Source organism: Pseudoliparis swirei, chromosome 6, assembly GCF_029220125.1.
Source record: "Pseudoliparis swirei isolate HS2019 ecotype Mariana Trench chromosome 6, NWPU_hadal_v1, whole genome shotgun sequence".
NCBI lineage: Eukaryota > Metazoa > Chordata > Actinopteri > Perciformes > Liparidae > Pseudoliparis > Pseudoliparis swirei.
In genome coordinates, this window is record NC_079393.1 from 17,784,255 (window position 1) to 17,799,585 (window position 15,331).

The 15,331-nt window shown below is 41.0% G+C and overlaps 1 protein-coding gene across 1 annotated transcript; it reads left to right on the top strand.

Moving 5' to 3' along the window:
• The first annotated feature begins 4,718 nt into the window (after positions 1–4,718).
• ehf (ets homologous factor) lies at positions 4,719–12,003 on the top strand. Its single transcript, XM_056416058.1, has 9 exons — positions 4,719–4,827; positions 7,158–7,296; positions 7,658–7,915; positions 8,877–8,921; positions 9,063–9,107; positions 9,210–9,272; positions 9,460–9,498; positions 9,583–9,778; positions 11,323–12,003. The coding sequence occupies exons 2-9, from the start codon at positions 7,221–7,223 to the stop codon at positions 11,420–11,422; spliced, it is 822 nt and encodes a 273-aa protein (XP_056272033.1). The 5' UTR covers positions 4,719–4,827; positions 7,158–7,220; the 3' UTR covers positions 11,423–12,003.
• Positions 12,004–15,331: the final 3,328 nt, after the last annotated feature.

Genomic DNA, 15,331 nt, shown 5'->3' on the forward strand with positions numbered 1-15,331 from the left:
AGGCAGAATGTTGATCGCGGGGATCTTTGGCCAGCTGTGGCTCAGTGGGTCGAGCGGCGTACATAAACAACGAGGGTTGCGGTTCAATCCCCTTTCTACTGTCTGTGTGTCAGAGTGTCCTTGAGCATGACACTGAAGCCCAAGATGCCACTCGGCTGCTCACTGCCCCTAAATACTTGGTAAAATGTCTATGTAATGTGATTACATATTAAGACTGGAAGTGATTTTGTAGTATTACTCCCGATGGATCCATATTATACAAGAGCAAATTAATCGAGTTTATTTGTTCAGTGTCTCTTGTTTCCCTCCGCACCACTCCAGCTCTGAGAGAAACCTGACATACTTTCTCATGCAGTTCATCCCTCCTCTTCAATTATCAACATGATACTGTTAGTGTCTCTGGTCCCAAGAGTAGTGGTACAAGGGTACAGATCAGATTTAGATATCATATCAAAGATTTCACAATTTGCCAAAACCCTAATTGGCGTGTAGCAAAAATAGAATGTTTGAACTCCCTGTGATCAATGTCAGAGTAGAGCAACTATATGAAGGGTGACAGAGTTCAGTCAGAAAGATGTTCTGACATATTTACTGCTGCGGGGATACTATATTTTATATCTACTCGGTTTTGATTTGAAAGACCTGTTATGCATTTGACTGGTGCGAACTGAAAAGAAAAAAAGAAAAAAACAGGACACACATTCACTTTCTCTTTGTTTGTTCGTCGTGCAATGTGCAAAGGTGGATTTGAATAGAAACATGATTTTATCTTCTGGACAGTTGAACATTAACATTGACTTAGCTCGATACAACTTGCCCTCTATGCTATGGGAAGTCAGCACGTCGTGTGTATGTCACACAGACAGCACAATACCTGAAAGGAAATTGAGTTCAGCGCAGACTGTGTGAACCCTGGAAAAGAATGCACACATAATGAAGCCGCTCTCGATTCTCCACTTTGCTCACAGGGATGTGTGGTACGCACATCAAAGCTAATTGTCGTCTGTCGTTCTCCACTCAGACACCTGTGGATCACCGCATGCTTGTAGAAACTATTTTAAGAGTTAATCAAAGTCTGTGTGATTGTGAGGAGGTAAGGTGATCCATAGCTTTAAGTTAAACTAAAATAAACTTGTCCTAAACAGTGGTTATTTCTAACAAACAGATGCAAAGTATAAATTTCATCATCAAGTTCACTAGATAGGTAGAAACCCAATTGAAAGCATTTGTAAATGCGTAAGCCTGACAAGGCATTTCTCTACCGCATTTTTGTCAAGCAGACACACACACACACACACACTAATGGCTTTCCAACACGACTTTCATAAAGGAAAAAGAAAAGCATTCTCCCAAGGCCTCTTACCTAAATTGTCAGCACCTCATTCATCATGATGAAATAAGTGAAACAAATGTAGTGCAACATAATAACACGGGGGAAATGTTCTCGGAAGGTTAAACACTATTTTAAGCAACAATATGAACAATGACTTCTAGCAATCGAACGTTCTCTCCGTGGGCTAGTGAGTACCTGGATCCATGCCTCTGTAGGTGTAGCCTCACGAGTGTGTGCTTTTCTGCTAGAGAGTGCTGGTTTGTGGGAGGAACAGTGCCAGTAGGAAATGTAAAGTAACGTGAGGTGTGTGTGTGTGTGTGTGTGTGTGTGGGTGTGCAAATACCTGCCCGGTATAACACCGGCCAGGTAGCTAATTGGTGCTGGATAAGGAAGTTAGGAGGATTAAAAAAACGTCGGGCAGCACCGAGTGAGTCTGCATGCTTTCATCTGTTTATTCAAAGATTTGTGGAGCAAAAGGACTCAACTCGTAAACACTCGTCCTCTAGATTATTGGAGTCAACCGAAATAAGCATTGAGAGAGGATCTACGTCAGGCCTGATCTGACCATTCTATTTCCCGGGTAAGTTTCTATTTTGGCACTGGGCAACCAGCAGTGCTTTTCATAATGACTGTATGCTCCTCCTCCCCACCGCCATCTGCCTGATGGATCGTGGAGTCTCCATCGTGGAATATGCCTACTATGAACTATTCATACACTCTGTCATATTCATTGAATGTATTTTAACTCTAAATCTGTCCTTCTGTACACATTACATCTATTGCATCTGTCCATCCTGGAGAGGGATCCTCCTCTGTTGCTCTCCTCCAGGTTTCTTCCCTTTTTTTCCCCCTGAAGGGTTATTTGGGAGTTTTTCCTGGTCCGATGTGAGGTTTTGGGGCAGGGATGTCTATGTGTACAGATTGTAAAGCACTCCGAGACAAATTTGTAATTTGTGAAATTGGGCTATACAAATAAACTGAATTGAATAAGTCGACCCACTTCCACCCTGAAAAAGCAGAACATAGGAGCCATGAAATAAAAAAAGGAAAAAAGGGTGATGGAGAAAGAACAAAAAAAGAAGAAGAAGTTGAGAAGCAGGTCAAGCCAATGGCTATAATGAGAAATGTGTGACTTCAGTTCACTGCTGATAGACGTATTAATCTTACTGCAATAAAATCTGGTCAGGCATTCACATCGAGAAGGCACCAAGATCGGCTTAGGTCCCAAATTACACCCTGGAGGCTATTACCCTTTAAAAAGAGGTTGGGAAACTGTTGCAGAAAAAAAAATCCAGAAAATAGCACCTGTGTTACAAATAGGCAGCAGGCTGTATAGCAGAAAGGGCTCCAGGCGATTTATCCGTAACCGGCGCAGGCAGGACGGTGTCATAGTCGCAGTTTTACCATTAGGACTGAAGAGATCTGGCGTGCATGGGGGGGATGAGGGGAGCTCTCGGAGATAATCACGCTAACACTGAATTCCCTCATTACCTCTGAGGCTGAGCTGTGGGCACGAGTCCAAGACACACACACACACTCTCAGAGAGAGTGAGAGCTTCCAAAGTGAGCTCAGTGGGAACTGTGGAGAGCACAGAGCTGAGGCAGAATGTTGATCGCGGGATCTTTGGCCAGCTGTGGCTCAGTGGGTCGAGCGGCGTACATAAACAACGAGGGTTGCGGTTCAATCCCCTTTCTACTGTCTGTGTGTCAGAGTGTCCTTGAGCATGACACTGAAGCCCAAGATGCCACTCGGCTGCTCACTGCCCCTAAATACTTGGTAAAATGTCTATGTAATGTGATTACATATTAAGACTGGAAGTGATTTTGTAGTATTACTCCCGATGGATCCATATTATACAAGAGCAAATTAATCGAGTTTATTTGTTCAGTGTCTCTTGTTTCCTCCGCACCACTCCAGCTCTGAGAGAAACCTGACATACTTTCTCATGCAGTTCATCCCTCCTCTTCAATTATCAACATGATACTGTTAGTGTCTCTGGTCCCAAGAGTAGTGGTACAAGGGTACAGATCAGATTTAGATATCATATCAAAGATTTCACAATTTGCCAAAACCCTAATTGGCGTGTAGCAAAAATAGAATGTTTGAACTCCCTGTGATCAATGTCAGAGTAGAGCAACTATATGAAGGGTGACAGAGTTCAGTCAGAAAGATGTTCTGAGATATTTTATATCTACTCGGTTTTGATTTGAAAGACCTGTTATGCATTTGACTGGTGCGAACTGAAAAGAAAAAAAGAAAAAAACAGGACACACATTCACTTTCTCTTTGTTTGTTCGTCGTGCAATGTGCAAAGGTGGATTTGAATAGAAACATGATTTTATCTTCTGGACAGTTGAACATTAACATTGACTTAGCTCGATACAACTTGCCCTCTATGCTATGGGAAGTCAGCACGTCGTGTGTATGTCACACAGACAGCACAATACCTGAAAGGAAATTGAGTTCAGCGCAGACTGTGTGAACCCTGGAAAAGAATGCACACATAATGAAGCCGCTCTCGATTCTCCACTTTGCTCACAGGGATGTGTGGTACGCACATCAAAGCTAATTGTCGTCTGTCGTTCTCCACTCAGACACCTGTGGATCACCGCATGCTTGTAGAAACTATTTTAAGAGTTAATCAAAGTCTGTGTGATTGTGAGGAGGTAAGGTGATCCATAGCTTTAAGTTAAACTAAAATAAACTTGTCCTAAACAGTGGTTATTTCTAACAAACAGATGCAAAGTATAAATTTCATCATCAAGTTCACTAGATAGGTAGAAACCCAATTGAAAGCATTTGTAAATGCGTAAGCCTGACAAGGCATTTCTCTACCGCATTTTTGTCAAGCAGACACACACACACACACACACACTAATGGCTTTCCAACACGACTTTCATAAAGGAAAAAGAAAAGCATTCTCCCAAGGCCTCTTACCTAAATTGTCAGCACCTCATTCATCATGATGAAATAAGTGAAACAAATGTAGTGCAACATAATAACACGGGGGAAATGTTCTCGGAAGGTTAAACACTATTTTAAGCAACAATATGAACAATGACTTCTAGCAATCGAACGTTCTCTCCGTGGGCTAGTGAGTACCTGGATCCATGCCTCTGTAGGTGTAGCCTCACGAGTGTGTGCTTTTCTGCTAGAGAGTGCTGGTTTGTGGGAGGGAACAGTGCCAGTAGGAAATGTAAAAGTAACGTGAGGTGTGTGTGTGTGTGTGTGTGTGTGGGTGTGCATTATGCAAATACCTGCCCGGTATAACACCGGCCAGGTAGCTAATTGGTGCTGGATAAGGAAGTTAGGAGGATTAAAAAAACGTCGGGCAGCACCGAGTGAGTCTGCTTGCTTTCATCTGTTTATTCAAAGATTTGTGGAGCAAAAGGACTCAACTCGTAAACACTCGTCCTCTAGATTATTGGAGTCAACCGAAATAAGCATTGAGAGGATCTACGTCAGGCCTGATCTGACCATTCTATTTCCCGGGTAAGTTTCTATTTTGGCACTGGGCAACCAGCAGTGCTTTTCATAATGACTGTATATTAAACTGAGGTATGGTCTATATAGCTGAGTGTGTTTAATACATTTTCCTTGTGAAGTTATATATTTATTTTTCTAACATGGTTCCATTTAACCTATTCTATTCATGTACAGGTGTAGACATTATGAAAAAATAGAAGGGGACATTTTCTAAATTGCTTTTTATATATAATTTTGATATATTTATTGGATCCCAGTGGGTTCAAACCTCCTATCTCACATGTATCTTCAGTTCAATTCAGTTTATTTTATATATCTTGTGTTGTTGCAAGATGGTAACCGTTGATTATCTCTGTAATCTACACTTAACAGCGTTTGACATTTTAGTGAGGAAAATGTGAGAACATAAATAATTTCAAACTCAACCATCTACCCTCACTTTAATATGTATCTAGCAAATAACAATCACTGTAAAAAGTTTGGTGTAATGTCAGGACAAAATAATGCCTTAACTTTGATATATTCTCCTGTACACACACTGTTTTCAGCACGTTCACACGTTCACACTGTCCTTCCTTACTCTACTTCAGCTATTGCTATATCGCAGAAAGGTTTCATGATGCAATGGCATCCACCTCACTTTTCATTCAAGGTTACTTTCAAAATTTCAAATTCAGAGTTGATAGGTCAAATTAAAATAACTCTTAGAACTGAGATAATTAAAACTGTAAATGGACTTATCTAGTTCCATCCAATGCTATGATAAGGCAACACTCACTGAAACGAAAGCAGCAGTCTGACATGGAGATCTCCTCACGTCAACCCCATGGCATATGCAGTGGAGTGGTTTTTCACTCTGTCTCAGCTAATGGGATATTGATCCATAACTGTGAATAGGTATTTGTCTCTTTCCTATGCTGCTGCTACGTTACATGCCTGGCAGTGTAGACAGGGTTAACACACAGCGTTGGGTGTTTGAGCCGACTTGGCAGATTGCCAGCTGAGGAGCTGATCTACCTGTGCATGTTGGCAAGTGTCACATACCTCCTTCAGGGTTATTGGCCTTAGGTTGTGGAAAAAGGATTGCCGTAATAAGTAGCTTGTCTGTATATACAATTTCTGTTTGGCTAGCATCACATTATCTACTGTTAAAATGTGTGTCATGGCTTGGTGTAATATTGTTTACAACATGCCATAAAAGTGTGACAAAGATCTACCAGGAAACGGGTTCAGTGTGGGTCACTGTGCAAAGAATCAGTTTTGTTGTGTCCCCATCTGAAACGGATGTTGACCTTTGAGATCTTGACGACTATATATATATATATATAGTTTAAAACACATATAGTTGACTTCTCACAGGCATAAAGCATTGTTCAGATGTTGGCACATGTGACACAATGAATGAATGCAGTGCAGTCAACTATTTTGGCAGCAGTATTAAACATGAAACTAACAACAGTCTGGAATGTCATATCTCAAGACCCAAACATTGAGAATCAATAGTAACATAAAACCGATCATTACAAGAGAACAGTGTCAGTGGTGACTCAGCTATCGGGCATGTGCTACACGACTATCCTCCCGCTGGTCAAGACAGTGGAGCTGTTGTAATTCTGAGTTTAGCTTTGGGATGCAAATGTGGTGGTTAAGAATGAAACATGCCTTTTTATAACGCGTGCAGCACTAACTGAAAATGTGAAAGGGAGTACAGCCTATACGAAACTCTGAAGGGGTAAAACTCATCGTTTGTTTGGCCATTCATCAACACCATCATCCTCCAACCCATGACTTTCTTTTACACTTCCTCCTTTGATCCCGTCATAATTACTACGGCCACTAAAATTCACCTGACGTAAATATGTGTCTGAATGAGCTCCCTGTACAAATGATCCACGTGGTTACTGTTTAGTGACCATAAATGGTATAGTAAGCATGGCTATGTAAATACATTAAATGAAGTTTGTTGCAATCCGGAGGAAAACATTTCAAATGATTCTGTTTGCATTAAACGTCATACAACTATGATACAGTGTGAGGAGTAAACCATGAGGCCGATGCCAATGAGATATGTTTGACTGATAAAATGCATGCACCGTTTCCTGTGAAGCTCTCCTGTTTACGTAGGGAATCTGAATCCAGCGGAGGAATGGCCTCCAGTCTCGGAGGATAATGAGTCGATGCAAATACATTACACAACTATATTATCGTCATTACCAGAATGTTTTGTTGAAATCTAAATGTTGGATTTAGAACATTTGAAGCACTTTCTTTTGTGTCTCTCGTTGGACGCCAGAAAGCCGTAAGTTAATTTTTTCATTTTCAATTGATCTGTACAGTAAAGACCTCCTCTGCGCCCTCACCCTCTGGGCCATGGTACATCAGAGCGTCTCAGCTACAATATGAGCGTAACTCCATCCACCACCCTGGACAGCCTGCTGACTGCTGCCTGGAGCCCGAGGAACTCCTACCCTGATGGTGAGGCTTGTGACGACCACGAACACACTCACAAAGCATGCGCTCCTCACTGACGATAATCAGTTGGTTAAATTGTACAATCTTAAAATACCCAGAGAAGATATGCTTATTGGTTCAGCTGAAGCATTCGGAAGGATTTTGTGTTCAGCAATCCAGTTCTCTCACTAGTTATGACTCAACAATACCAAATGAAAATCATTCAACAATTAACAACTGATTTTTTGCTCTCATGGCGAGCCCAGATCCTAAGGTGTGATTTAGAGATTCCAGGCCGAGAAGTAGCTCAACGGCTCTTTCAGTAAACTGCTCTGCAAATTAATTGACTGATGTATGAATTAAAATGTTGAATGTCTGCCTGCAGTTTCGATGGTAACGTCTGGTTACATGAGTCGCCTGTGGACCCGTGACTCCCAGCCTCAGTTCTGGAGTAAGTTCCAGGTGTGGGAGTGGCTGCAGCAGCTCATGGACATACACCAGATCGATACCTCCACCATCCCCTTCCAAAACTTTGACATTGACGGCCATCAGCTCTGCAGCCTGAGCTACGAGGACTTCATCCATGCTGCCGGCAGCGTGGGACCAATCCTCTTCCACAGCATCACAGAGCTCAAGTGGAGCGGTGCGTCTCAGGGTGTGATAGGGGCACTGAAGGGAGGGGGATGATTAGTCACAATAAAAGAGATTCCAGTTGAGTCTTGCTGAGGAGGGATTACAGATCCAGTCAGGGGTCGCACTGCGTGGGGCTGCAGAGGAGGCGAAAAGACGGCTTGAAGAGAGGGAGATGATGGATGTGTTGTTTTCTCCTGCCCGGGTAGGTCTCCGAACAAAGCACAGAGGGGGTGTGAAGCTGAGACACAAGCCGTCGCATCCCCTGATTTTTAATTAGAGTGTGAGGCGTATTGTAAAGAAACTGGAGTTCACAGGCCTGAGGGTTCACCTTTGGCTTTTTAACTATAACTATTATGTGTGAAATCTGGCTCATCATAGTTTCCCTAATGTCTTAAGTTAATGGAATTTCAAAACAACTGCAGCAGAAGACCAGGCACAACAGGTTTAACCTCCAGGTTACGGGAAAATTGAAGGTGAACCAATCGAGAGCACAATGCTGCTATTGTTGATGCAGGCTAAGAGAAACCGGCTCAGGTGCTACATATGTACACATGAAATATCATCTTGAAACTGTTTGTGTTACCTGGGCATCATGGTGATAATATTATCAAATAGTGCTAATGAAAATTAAGATTGGAGGTACCTGCCTGTTTTATTCTGAAGAACATGTCAGTTTTTGTATCCACAATTCTCGTGTTTTACCATCTGCTATTGAGGAAGGAACACATTTGTTGGCCCTTTTTGCGGTGAAAATACAGAACCACCATGTTTGGCCTCTAAAAGTGAAAGTATCTGCATATTCCTGATACATTCTTTTGAAATCTGCTGAATAAGACTTTCAAAGATATGGTTCACAGCTCACCGTGATGTTGCGTTAAATAATCAATCTTTACATATTACACAACACAGCCAAATGAAATTCTCTGATTTGTGCTGATCATCCTCTTTCTTATTCCTTCCCATCCCTGCAGGTCAGTACCATGTGGAATTGGGGCAACTGGAACTGAAACAAGAATGTAAGAGTCAATCAAACAACGTGTTAGTCCAGAAAGACAACAACAGAAATGTCCACACAGATAGGCCTGTCGATAGCATGTCTGTTTATCTAAATCTAATCTAATCGTTCCTGCCTTCTTGACCTCTTTTCCCCTTCGTAGCCGACTTCTCCTGTTCATTTTCAGACGCCAGCTATCCACCTGGAGGTACTATGAATATATCAGTTGGCTGGCTTATTTAATGTCATGCTTGATTTGGAAAGGATCGTGAAATAAATTAATGAGCTCTATTTTTCTCTGGTAACTCAGATATCTTCGATCCCTCGATTCCTCCTGTTGCCCCTCTTGCATCCCCCGCCCCTTCCAGCCCTGGTGAGGAAGCTACAAGATATACAGGACTGTCTCAGAAAATTAAACTCAAATATCCTATCTCTAAATATTAGAATATCATGAAAATACAATGCAACACGGTTTATAACGCGGCCGCACAATTAGTTAATCACCTTATGAAAGCAAATAGATACAAGGATTCAACAATGTTTTGATTAATCTTTCTCAGATATCAAAAGGTCTTTCAGTCGTCAGGTCAAAAAACAAAGTAAGTCCTACATCTTTACCCGTTGTCTTTTTGAATGCGATGATTTATTTTTCTTACCATTCAACCTGCTTGCTTACCCCACAGACCCAAGAGGGACCCACTTGTGGGAGTTCATCAGGGACATTCTGCTCAACCCAGAGCGAAACCCGGGGCTGATCAAGTGGGAGGATCGGGCAGAGGGCGTGTTCCGCTTCCTCAAATCAGATGCCGTGGCACAGTTATGGGGCAAGAAGAAGAATAACAGCAGCATGACCTACGAGAAACTCAGCCGGGCAATGAGGTACACCTGCAGCTATCACACGTGTAGTCATACAAATACGAAACCAGACAATAAGTGATCAAATGTTGGAGGAAAAATTGGAAGAGAAACAGATAACTGAATTTGTCTTCAGGAATAAAGTTCCTACAATTTCAATACAAACAACACCCGACATGCACACCGGGGGTTTCTTTGTACAGATAACTTTTGGTCATTTCACACTGCATTGTTCCCAATCCAATCAATTTAAGCACCTTAATATGCACTTGCTAATTAAACAGTTATAAGTAAGACTTTTACTTTGAAGCAACTTCAGATGCGTATAGGTGACGGCATTAAGAGTTACACATCTAAAACCAGTGAACTCAACCCTTTAGTTCCCACTGCTACAGGAGAATGGACTCATTTTTTAACTGCTCCATGTTTTCACTTTGGTCTCAACTAAAATGAGCTCCTGCAATAGTCACAGCTTCACAGTCAAACGAGCTAATCTAATGAGATTAATTTCATCATCCTGCAAACCACTGGCAATTTGAAAATGCGCCCACAGTGTCTCAGTGTCACCGTGACCACAGAGCTGATTTCCTATTTAACGAGGTGCAGAAGGATTTGCAACATGATGGCATCACCAAACAGATTGGTGCTCTCTGATAACAAAAGCAAAGGAATGGCAGCCAAAATAACTTTCATTTTAATTCATGTGATTGAATCCAAACTTATTTTGGAAGAATATAAAATCCTCACAAAATTGACCATCATTCGTTTCATGACAACATTAAATGCTTAATAGATTAAGCCAGGGCGTACTGATAGCTCTGTCTTCATACGTTTAATACAAATGTGACTGAGTAATGTAAGTTGTGGTGGAAGACATTATTTTACACATGATGACAAGATTGAGAAAATAAAGATGGCAAAAGTCTAGATTTTTTATTGTCCACAAATCCAATTAAAAGAACAAAACCAGCAACGTGTTGTTAGTCTTTCTCTCAATACTCTTTGACTTCCACCTCTGAATTTAAAAATACACTGATCTTGAAAAAAATGCTAACAAATATCTAATTTGATAATTTAAAAAAAGGCCAAGGAACTAGGAAACAGCTGTGATTTATAGGGAACATTATTCAAACCAAAGGAAGTGGTCTATTTGTTAGGAACTATTTTTAGTCGTGGATTGCTAGTTGCATCTCAGGGTAGAGGACATCTATGGCACAGATTAATAAACTACATTACGCTTTAGAGACACACAGTACTCTGAGTATCATTGATTCATTGGTGGTTTCAGTTGTTTTCATCAATCCAAAGCTGCAGAATATCACCAGACTTAACCTGTTCAGCTAAAAACACGTCTGTTCATGTCACACGATAAATAGTTATAATTCTTCCGCTTCAGATTCATCAGAAATAAATGTTATTGAAGTGAAAATAACCACAAGTTGTTTAATTAATACTTAATTTAAAAGTACTACGCTGCTGTCTTGGATAACGATTCCAACCACATGGTAGGTCACCCGTGATGAATTATGTTTTCATTTGTCTGACGGTGTTCATCTGTCCCGTTACAGATATTACTACAAAAGAGAAATCCTAGAGCGAGTAGACGGACGCAGGCTGGTTTACAAGTTTGGAACGAATGCAAGAGGATGGAGAGAGTCAGACATGTGACAATTTCATTAATTTATGTTGTGTGTGTGTTGTTATGAAAATATGATGTTTTATTGTAGTTTTCACAAAGCGTGTTTGATAAAAAAAAATAAGTTTGAACTGTTTACACTGTTGTTACTTTCATGTTTGCCTTGATTATTTGTTTCATCCTTTTCCTGTGATGCTGCACTGAGATGCTCTTAACTTTACTGTGCCTTTTCTTTTGTACTTGCTTATTGTATCCGCAGTTAAACCTCTCACGCGTGTGTCTCCATAACATACGATATTGAGAATCCGATTCGTCCCAAAGGAGCGCGTGTTGAGAGCATTGAAAACACGTGGTAAACAAATGTATGTTTTGACAGATACTGTGAAGTGTCCTTTGGGAAGGACCACTGAAAAACAACAACAAGTTAAATAATAGCCAAACAACATCCCATAAATGGAATGAAGTACAACAATGCATACACGAGTGATACATATTCACATCGGCATGAAAGAATATTTGGTTCATTTTATATTTTTGCATTCAATGAACTTTGAAGAAAGTGTGTAAATATTTAACGATGATTGATAAAAAATAAAGTTTATCGTTGTTTTTATTCCACGGATGTCATTTTTCAGGATTGCACATGTAAATGTTTGGTATACACCAATGCAGAGGAGGACGGCTGTGACTTTGAATTGTTTTGAGTCAAAGAAATCAGCACGTAGAGTTCCCCACGCCGCCCAAACTGCAGCTATTCGTGCTCGTGTTTGTTCAATATCACCGAGTGTGACTGAGAGCCACAGCTGTTCGCCTTGTTCCCACTGAATCTGTGAAAAGCCCCGCGCCCAGAGAGAGTGCAGGTCAGCAGTGCTATCGTCACAGTGGGTAGTGCCACACTGTTAATTGGTGGCTAGCACGTCCACAGCTTCATGCTGGTTCTATATCAAAAAGACTGGGCCGCGATGGCCGACCAGATAAAAGCGGGGGCAAAGTGAGACTCCATTCTTTGGCCGGTGTTCACAAGCAAATGTGTTCTGATCTTCCCTCTGATTTGTCTGCCATTTGTAACCCTTCTTCTTCACGGATCGACTCCAAGTTCGGTTGTTATCCTTCCTGACAGTTTCAAAATGTGTCGCCACACCGCCACCGCCACCGCTACCGCCATATCCCATCCCACAACATCGGTGTCCCTAACCGACATTGTCATGAATGATGAGAAATTCCACCATATGTCACAATTAAGAAGTAATCTTCTCGTGTCAGGCCTGATTACATTTCTGAATGATTGACATCAGGAAACCATCTCTGATTAGAGGAGTTTGCTAATTTGGTTTTCCATTGACGACTGAATGAAATAAAGCAAATTGCGGACGGAGCGACGATGTAATCAGAGACTGCTCCTGATTGGATTGAGATAATGGGCATTGATTTTCATATTGTTATATAACTGTACATGAAGCATGCGAGCAGCGCAATTCAAAACTGAAGTGCATATTCATCATATTCAGATTCTGTGTTGTTACATAAAATCACACTTGGTGGTTGCTCTGAAGCAGCACTTATCATCATGCATTGTGTTCTCCTTTAATTTGAAATGCACACAAACTTCAGCGTAGCTGTGTGTCCATGAGTCACTTCAATAAAAGGCATGGTTCTAAGTTTCATATACGTTTTGAAAGCTCACATAATGACGTTAAATAAGAGATTGACCGCACAGTGTAGCTGTTAAGCAGCCACAAACAGATGAGGTAAAGCATCTGGTTGCTTATCGTTTACCCGTAACCTCAAATGATTCATTATATCCGTCCACCAGGACGTTGTGTACACGAAACAAAGAGATGTGCATCTCATCAGTCCTAAAGGTTGCCACACTTTCTTTCTTTAATAATGTGGATGCTGCTGTGAGCTGTGGTATGGGGACATGTTTGATAAGTATACAGTTAGGGAAATACTTTGGACTGACCGCTAGCCGCCCTAGGAGACAGGAGCTTCATTATCCTAACAGGCCGCTGCCCTGCGAATGCAAAGCCAAGCTTTACATACTATCAGCACAAAGATCCACGACAGCCGCTGACATCTGATTGAAATGCTTTTCATTCACAGTAGTGTTGTGTGTGTGTGTGATTCACTGAGGCCTGTGTCTCTCATAGTCCTTGAGAAGCAACTGTATGTGGGAGAGAATGAGATTTGGAAAAGCGCCGTTAAACCAGCACAACAAGTACTTTCAACACGTTCCAATTGTCGACACTCATGGCAGGCACTGATGGCACTTATGGAAACATGCACACGGACCGGTTGTAATAGATCTGGGAAGGAACCAAAAACACACTCACTCATGCAGCTGTGAGGAGATATTTAATCCATGTGACTCACTTTGGTAATAACTGATTTTGTTGCACATTAACTGACATGATGAGAATAGTGCGGACAACTGTCTAGAAAGACGACAACACAATGTCAAAGTCTGCCTACATGTACTGTGAGCCACACATGCAATAACGGCTGCCTTTGGTTTGCTAAAAACAATATGCGATATCAGCCTACAAGTGCCTTTATCTGTTCCCGTCAGAAACAACATTTCAGATTTCAAAGAGCAACGCAAAGGCTATTTCACTATTTAAATAGCGTGCATTAATTCAATCAGATAGATGCTGGAGGAAGAACTGGAAAGTGATGAAAGATAGGCTGAACATAAAGACACTGGGCTCACATACATAATTGGTAACTGTGTGAAGAAGTGTTTAGAGTCAGATGGGTTGTGATGAGACAGAAACATGAGGAAGTATTCATCAAAAAGCAAAGATGTTTTCTTGCTCAATTTCCTGCTCTGACTTTCCATGGATGTCTGTTTCCCCATTCACTTTTGACTAATAACTCACACAATAGTTTCCTTGTTGCACTCATCGTCACAGAAAAAGTCACACCTTGCTCATGTCTCCACTATGACTCTTGTATAAACACATGTCAAGTTCAAACACATGGTGTATGGAAAAATATATTTGTGCAAATATATAATTTCTCACATTTAACCCATCATGAAACAAATTATAATTAGAAAAGTTATATCGCATCACAATCATTTCACATCTTGACCTTCAGTCAAGATCTCATTCCAGAGAAGACACAATAAATGAGGATACATTACATGGTCTCTCTCTCTCTTTCTCTCTCTCTAACAATATCAACATTCAACTATATCAATAGCTACACACAAAATAAGTTCACACAAAAAAATATTATGCAGTCATAAGGACATTGGTATAGCAGTCAGCAACTATCTGCTATAAGTAAATATTTTGTGTAGAATTGTGTTCCTGAGCAGAGAATAAAGTGGCTCTTCCGAGTGTATTTTTATCCGAGCGTGTGGTTGACATCACCGGCCTGCCTGTGCGTGTGATCTGCCGCAATGATGAGCTCATGAGCCGCCAGATTGGCATCAACATGTTGAGAGCAAAAGGATCAGAGCTGTTAATGGGCAAGACACATCCTAATAGTATATTGTGTTTTATTTGTATTACACTAGCATCTTTTCGACAACACATATTCCAGAATTATTGTTTCTAACCATATTGTATAACAGGGGTTCTAACTTTTTCTTTGTACAGTAGCCCTTCATATTCTCACCAGCAGAGGGCAGTAGATTATTGAGTATGGAGGTTTCGACCAATTTAGAACGTAACAGAACAACAGCGTAAAGGACCTCGAAGGACCCATACGAGGTCCTATTTTATAGCCAGCTCATTTATCCGTAAATAAATAAACAATATATTTTTTACGCAAATTAAATAGATTAAATAAAACGAACATGTAACAAAAATGTTTTTCGGAGTTGCTGATGCTCTCAATTGTATTCTATTTTTTAAATGGTGGCCTCATTACCCACTGGCCTAATTTACCGTCAGGCATTAGTGAGGACACGTTTCACCGACGGAGGACGACAA

Bases quoted from the DNA above. Each gene is read 5' to 3' on its own strand.
- ehf (XM_056416058.1), top strand. From the start codon at position 7,221: ATGAGCGTAACTCCATCCACCACCCTGGACAGCCTGCTGACTGCTGCC. The intron at 9,108-9,209 runs GTACTATGAATA...CTGGTAACTCAG, and splicing joins CGCCAGCTATCCACCTGGAG to ATATCTTCGATCCCTCGATT. The intron at 9,779-11,322 runs GTACACCTGCAG...GTCCCGTTACAG, and splicing joins AAACTCAGCCGGGCAATGAG to ATATTACTACAAAAGAGAAA.